This window comes from Otolemur garnettii, unplaced genomic scaffold (assembly GCF_000181295.1).
Source record: "Otolemur garnettii isolate 467f Iridium unplaced genomic scaffold, OtoGar3 scaffold00001, whole genome shotgun sequence".
In the NCBI taxonomy this organism is placed as follows: Eukaryota; Metazoa; Chordata; class Mammalia; order Primates; family Galagidae; genus Otolemur; species Otolemur garnettii.
The window spans coordinates 60,977,962-60,985,383 of NW_003852396.1; the positions used below are offsets into that span (position 1 = coordinate 60,977,962).

The following is a 7,422-nucleotide window of genomic DNA, read 5'->3' on the forward strand; positions in this document are numbered from 1 at the left end:
GAACCCGCCACCTTAGGTGTACGTGGCTGGCGCCTTAGCCGGTTGAGCTATAGGCGCCGAGCCGATATTCAGGATTTTTAAGGCCAAAAATAGTTGAAGGGTTTCTGACATGTCCAGATTCCATTCTAGTTCTTGTATCCTGTATCATATTGTCTTGTGTAAGAGTTGCCTTGAGGACATAAACCCACCCTTTGGGGAAGGGAGAGATGAATTCATCTAAGAAACATGAGTAAAGGAACGAACCATCACCTTGCTTTTCCCATGCTCCCTCAGAGCAAGGTGTTCATGAAACACTGGCTTAAGATAACCAAGATATTGAGGCCACCTAAGTTTGGTTTCAGGCTCTGGCTTTGGCCAAATACGAGGTTTAGCTACTACTGTTGCCATGTTTTAAAGCAAAATATCTGCTTCATATAGCAGAGTAGCAGGGTTCACACGTAGGCTTATCACTCTCACTCCAAGCCCTTTATTTCAACCAATCTAGTCCAATGCCTCTCCTCTGCCCTTCACCTTTAAAGAGAGGGAATTGACCCCCAACTGTCCAAGTTTCCTACTAGCTCTCCAGGTCCAAGGTGATCACTGAGCCTGTCTCTTGGTACCAGCTCTTTAGCCTCTCTGATTGACTGGTTCTCATGGGATGGGGGGTGATTACAGCCACCGAAAGAAAAGAATGCGACAGCTGCAGAAGAAAATAAAGAATGGGACATTGAACATAAAGCAAGATGACCCCTTTGAACTTTTCATAGCAGCCACAAACATTCGCTACTGCTACTACAATGAGACCCACAAGATCCTGGGCAATACTTTTGGCATGTGTGTCCTGCAGGTAGGTGGCTTCTCTAGCCTGTGAGTGAAGGTGAGACTTGAGAAGTGCTTGGGCTGCCTGGTTATCCACCAAGAACAGGTGTATGGTACAGAGAAAAGAGTTACATGTTCCCTGGCCCCCAGGCTGACTACTGGTAGCCCTGGTCACTTTCCAAAGGAAACTTGGTCACCTACCCCAGATAAAAATAGAAGTTCCATTGTTTAGAGATCATAGAACTCACGGTGATGGTCCATTATAGCTGGTTTTAATCAGCTGAAGCTGATGAGGCAAGTACCAGGAACTTTAGTGACCTAGGACCCCAGCCCCTTTTGGCACTCACCAAAGACTTTCCTGATCAGTGAGGGATGTGTTCTAACCAACTGGGCATAGACTGTGGGTCCTATCCAGAGGGCTCGAGTAGCATAACCACTTTCCCCTTTAGAGAACTACTTGGTGAATTTTTTCAGTACTATGTATCCTCTTGCCCTGTAACTTAATAGATAACTTAATAGATTTAAGTTTTGCTTTTTGGGGGGAGGAGGGTGATAATTCTGGTGGTTTTGTTTGATTCTTTGACTCTTGGGCTTCTACCCTACTCCAAAAAAAAAAAAACTTAAGCACAAATCCCCACATTTTCTGGTATTATATACATGTACTACTATACCCATTATTACTTCGTCACTTACAAACCTTGCAAATAAGAAATACCGGGAGGTGGGGAGGATAAAAAATAGAAGTTTTAGTTTTTTTTCTTCCTGTGCGCTAGTGCTTGTCTCCTACACTGCTTGCTGGCTTGCATTTCACTTTGGAGCCAGAATAGAGACCATGTTGCCTCCTTTTCACCCTAGGTCTTCAGGGGATTGCCTGGCATTAGTAGGGTGGTTGGCTCCTTGTTAACCATTACCCCTTGTTGGAATGATGCCTCCTGTGAGCAGTAGCTCCCCCATGTGGTACAGTTGAGTTTTTATCAGATAGGTTTATCAGTAAATATCAGGAAAATGAATATAAGGTGATTCTGAATTCAATTCAACCTCAATGAAGGTTAGAAAATTTGTTTCCAAATAGGGTCTTATCAGAGATTATTAGAGACATTTTGATATATAAAACTAGTCATACCTATACTCAAGAGCTGGGGCCCCTAAGAAAGGTGCTGTGTGTGTGTCCCGCTGAGTCAGGGGTGGGAAGTATGGTCTTCGCTTTATGCTCTGAAGCCCTCTTTTTGTTTTATCCCCTGGCCCTTGGGTAAGAGTCTCTTGGGGTGTTACGTGCATGACAGCCCTTTCTGAGGTTTCTTTCTTACAGGATTTTGAAGCCTTAACTCCAAACTTGCTGGCCAGAACTGTAGAAACCGTAGAAGGTGGTGGGCTGGTAGTTATCCTTCTACGAACCATGAACTCACTCAAGCAGTTGTACACCATGACCATGGTAAGCATCTGTTTGTTAATTGTTTTTGCTGTAGTCTACTTTAAATAATTCCTGTTGAGCAGCTCTGGCGAGTGGTCAGCATGGCCTCTGGACTGGGAGCTCTTTTAATGCAACTAATGAAAAAGTTACAGCAGGTACATTTCAGGGTCCCTGAGTGTGCCTAGGAACCTCTGAATTTCACCTTTGTTTTGGGCACTTGCGACTCTACACCAGTGAGATTCAGATTCGATGCAGTTGACATGCAGGTAGATTTTTCTGGCACGATATTCTGTAGAGAGCAATGCCTGTGCTTCAGTGTGTGTATCTTAAGAAAAGGACCCTGGGCTCGGCGCCTATAGCTCAACCAGCTAAGGCGCCAGCCACGTACACCTAAGGTGGCGGGTTCGAATCCCCAGCCCAGACCCGCCAAACAACAATGACGGCTGCAACCAAAAAATAGCCGGGCGCTGTGGCGGGCGCCTGTGGTCCCAGCTACTTGGGAGGCGGAGGCAGGAGACTCGCTTGAGCCCAGGAGTTGGAGGTTGCTGTGAGCTGTAATGCCATGGCACTCTACCCAGGGGGACAGCTTGAGGCTCTGTCTCAAAAAAAAAAAAAAAAGAAAGAAAAGGACCCTGTGCTGACTCCTCACTGGCCTAATGGATGGTAAAGGAACATTCGCCACTCCTACTCCCAGTTTGGCAAGAATTTTGGCTCTGGGAGAGGTACATTTCCCCCAAAGCAAAAGACACTTTGGCTGAGGATGTGGTTGGGAGTGTGCAGAGCTGGTACCCCAGCTCCATCAGAATTGCTGCATGGTGTCCTGGCCTGTGCTCTTCTGCTTCCTGTGCTCAGTTCAAACAGGGTAGTCTGGCAGGACACACAATAATCTCCTTCTCAGTTTAGGAGAGCTGTCCTAAAAATAGGGTTGGTTCTTAAAGGCATGAGAGGACAATTTAAGAAAAAAAGAGAAAAATAAGGAAAAAAAAAGAAAAAAGTAAGAAAAAGAAAAAAATAAGAACAAAAGAAAGAATTGCTGCATGGGTGTTCGGAGAGGTGGGTTTTCAGCTGTACCTATAATTCAGGAGTGGTAGTAGGATTCGTTTCAGAGTTTTATGAGCCGTGTTTATCTGGGGAAGTAGACTTTCCTTAAATCTTAGGGACAGCTTCCTGTCACTACCATTCCTATTATCACTTGCCACTGACAGCCCTCAGATATTCCCAGAACATTCCCTTGCTTTTATTCTCCACTGGAATGTGCTTCCTTTGGACATCTGCCTGTCTGGCTGCATTCAGGTCCCCACTCAGATCTCACCTCATCAGCGTGGTCTTTCCTCACACCCTGTTTAGCAGCTTGGCCTATCACTCTGTAGCCTCTTTAGAGTACTTGGCAGTTGCCTGGGGTTGCTCATTCACTTGTTTTTAGTCTGTTCTCCTGTCCTAGTCTGTAAACTTCAGAAGCTCCCTTGTGGGTGCATTTGAAGATCCCAGAGAGTGGCCTTTAGTAAGTGCTCCTTAGATACTTGGGAATGGAGGACTGGCTCTGTGCTCACATCAGTTTGTTTGTTCTTCCTCTTCTTCATGGCTGCCTGCTTGCCCTTCAGGCCTTAGCTTCTCATCTAGGGAGGCCCTCCCTCATTGCCCTGTAGAAGGATGTTCACTCCCCTTCCCCATCCCCTGTCGCTGCACCCCATGTTTCATTGGTAGCATTTATACAGTTTGCATTTACGTTGTCATCTGTGGCCATTAGATTATAAGCTCTGTGAGAACAGAGGTCACATGCTTTATTCATCATGTATATACCCAGCATGTCTGGCACACAGCATATTAATTTTATTGAATGAATGAATGCATCATAGGATGCTGGATAAAATATGGAGAAACACTGTATAATAGTAAGAAACTTTGCCTATTATGTCTTGTCCTATTTCCAGTGAGTACCATCTGACCAGTTCAGCACAGCACACCATTGTGTAGAAATGGCTTTTGTTTCCAGTGGGGTTGCTGGTGGCTCCTTTGATAGCATTTCATATTTGAGCTCCGGGCCTCAGCACTGTTGTACTCATCTCAGGGAGGCCCTCCCTCATTACCCTATAGAAGGATGCTCACTCCCCTTCCCCATCTCCTGTCGCTGTGCCCCATGTTTGTTGTCTTGTTTGTTGCCTTGCTTGACAACAACAATTAACTTGTCTTAATGTTTGTTGTCTTGCTTTCTTAGGATGTACATTCCAGGTACAGGACTGAGGCCCATCAAGATGTGGTGGGAAGATTTAATGAGAGGTAAGACGATTATCTCTCACAATTGGGGACCCATAATGGGAGGAATATCTTTATTTTGGATTCAACTGGAAACTTTGGTTTTGTATCAGGTAAAGTAGGACAAGATTCCAAAAGGGTGAGATTCTTGGCAGCAGTGGTGGTTGTGAAAGTAACTGGCAGCACTGAAGATGGTGGAAAGTTGAGGCCAAGAGGCCTGGATTCTGTCTTTCTGCTGGCTCTGACACGAGCTCGTGGCCTCAAACCAAGTCACTCTGTCTCTCTGGCTCTTAGCTTACTCATCTTTCAAAGGGGTGATTTGTTTGGATCACTTTTTTTTTAGACAATATCATTATGTCACCCTTGGTAGAGTGATGTGGCGTCACAGCTCACAGCAACCTCCATCTCTTGGGCTTAAGTGATTCTCTTGCTTCAGCCTCCCAAGTAGCTGGGACAATAGGTGCCCACTACAAAACCAGAGTATTTTTGGGTTGTAGTTGTCATTGTTTGGCAGGCCCGGGCTGGTTTTGAACCCGCCAGCTCTGGTATATGTGACTGGCGCCCTAGCTGTTGAGCTAGAGGCATTGAGCCAGGACACTAGTCTTTTAAGAGGGACCTTATGACAAGAGTGTTTTTGGCCAAATATGTCTGGGAACTGCTGACACTGTTTTCTTTTATGAAGATTCACATTAGCCTATTGTAGGCTCTGAACAGTCTTACAACAAATGGGACCTGTTTAACTAATTCTTCTCCAAATTTATTTTACCAAAGATCCCTTTTAAAGGGTAGCCTGAGAAATACTTTAAAACAATTTTGGCCAAGATCAGTGGTTCTCATCTGGAGCGGTTTACCATTGCCAGTGTCTGGAGACATTTTGATTGATAAGTCATGACTTTGTGGGTGGTGGAGAGATGCTATGGGCATTTAGTGGGCAGAGGCCAAGGATGCTGTCAGATAACTTGCAGTGCAAGGACAGCCGCACAACAGAACATTAGCTGGTCCAAAATGTCAGTAGTGCTGAGGCTGAGAAATCCTGGCCTGGATGATTTTCAGTCTGTGATGCTTCAACTCCGTAGAATGAGCAGAGCAGGAGGAGCAGCTGTGTGCTACTGAACAGCACAGAAGCCTGGGAAGGTGGCGAGGGAGACCCTTTTATTGCAGTGTGGGAGCATGTTTGAATTTTGTAGGCAAACACATGTTTTTCTCCGTGCAAGAATATTTGTCACATTTCTTTGGGGAACTTACTCTTTCCTTTTTCCTCTTATTTCTTCATTCTTGTGAGAGAAGTGATGGAAAGTAATTCCATTTTGTGTGTTTGTTTCCCTGTGTGACCGGTGATCATATGCGGGTTGGGTTTGAAATTCCCCATTTACTGATGGCCTGAGCCACCTTAGTGGGCCTGGGAGGGTGAGAAGAGGACCAGATTATGTAGGGAATGGGGTGAGTGTGCAGTAGGAATGCTTATCATCAGTCTTGTGGGCAGAGTTCTCAGTTTTCTTATTTGCTGTATAGAGCATGTTCAGGTGTCTTGTAGAGAGGAGGCTCTGAAACAACTCACACTGTTCTCCAACTGGGTTTTAGCTTTCTCTGGCTTTTTTGGAGATACATGGGGCCAAATGTTTTTCCTAAAGTAATGCTATGCTCTTTTGTAGACATTGCTTTCTCTCTCCATTACTTCATTACAGTGGTTTTCTTTCTCAGGTTTATTCTTTCTCTGGCCTCTTGCCAGAAGTGTCTTGTTATTGATGACCAGCTCAACATTCTGCCTATTTCCTCCCATGTGGCCAACATCGAGGCCCTACCTCCACAGGCTCCGGTGAGTCTGTGCATGGGTCCCAGGAATCTAGGGGAGAATGTGTTTTCTCTGTTGACCCTCCAGTGGCAGTGGCAAACCGAAACCTTCTCTTCTATCTGGCAGGATGAGAGTCTTGGTCCTTCTGATCTGGAGTTGAAGGAGTTGAAGGAGAGCTTGCAGGACACTCAGCCCGTGGGCGTGTTGGTAGACTGCTGCAAGACCCTGGACCAGGTGAGTGTGGCATTCAGAACTTCTCCACCCCAGTATGCATGTATACAACTGGAGGGGGGCTCTGCCCTCCTGAAGGAAAACAGCATGCAGAGAGCAACAGAAGCCAAGTTCAGACAAGTCAAGACCTGGATCCTCCCTGGGAAAGGGGCCCTTTGTCTTGTGAGTGCTCATGTGTGCTCAGCAACACCAGGGCTGTTCCTTATTGTCTGAGTTCACAAAGGAAGTCTAGAGATTACCTCTCCCCATGCCCCAAGTTAACAGTTCAGGGAGCTGATGGACTTACATTGAAGAGGAATCCTATCAGCACTTTTTCCAAGAGAGAATGACATGTCTGTATTGAATTTCAGTTAAGTTTTGATGATAATAAAGTTTGTGTTGTGGTTTGTTCAGAGTGAGAGGAGAGCTTGAGGCCCGTAGTGTTTACCACGGTGTCAGTATGAGGCTTGATGAGGGTGGGGTGGTGTGTACCTGCTCTTTGGGTACAAATAGCAGGCTGAGTGGGAGCTGCCGGGGTGCATCTCTGTGCTCAGCAAGGTAGCCAGTGCTGGTAGATGGGGCTTCTCTGCTGGTTCCTGGGCTGTGATGGGAGCTGACTGGGCATAGCCCAGAGGCCTTCACGCTGTTAGGTGTATTCAGGGTTCTGGTCTAGCCTGAGCCAGATGAGTAGCACAAGTCTCTTGGCATGGAAAATGGGTGCATGACACCTGCTAACTTGAACTGGGTCTCCACAGGCTGGCTTCCCCTTTAATTCTGGAAATGAAATCACCAGCCACATAGCTCTCTGTGCAGCCCAGGCTGCAGGCTTGAGTCTGCTTTGAACCACTTTATCACCAGAGTAGGGAGTGAGAGAGTGAAGAGGGAGAAACTCCATTGTTAGTGACAGTGTTAGGTAAAAAAAAAAATGAAACAGAAAAAAGGCCCATGGCAAACAGAC

General features: G+C 46.0%; 1 protein-coding gene and 1 non-coding gene across 2 annotated transcripts in view; both read left to right on the top strand.

The window, feature by feature from the left end:
• The window catches only part of NAT10 (N-acetyltransferase 10), a 37,697-nt gene that overhangs the window by 3,465 nt on the left and 26,810 nt on the right, over positions 1-7,422 (top strand). The window contains exons 3-7 of the mRNA XM_012802921.2: positions 655-826; positions 2,108-2,230; positions 4,425-4,486; positions 6,164-6,278; positions 6,381-6,488. Coding sequence (XP_012658375.1) covers positions 655-826; positions 2,108-2,230; positions 4,425-4,486; positions 6,164-6,278; positions 6,381-6,488 — 580 coding nt within the window. The remainder of the gene's footprint in view (positions 1-654; positions 827-2,107; positions 2,231-4,424; positions 4,487-6,163; positions 6,279-6,380; positions 6,489-7,422) is intronic.
• Positions 3,025-3,162, top strand: LOC111724671. The gene has a single exon (XR_002772933.1).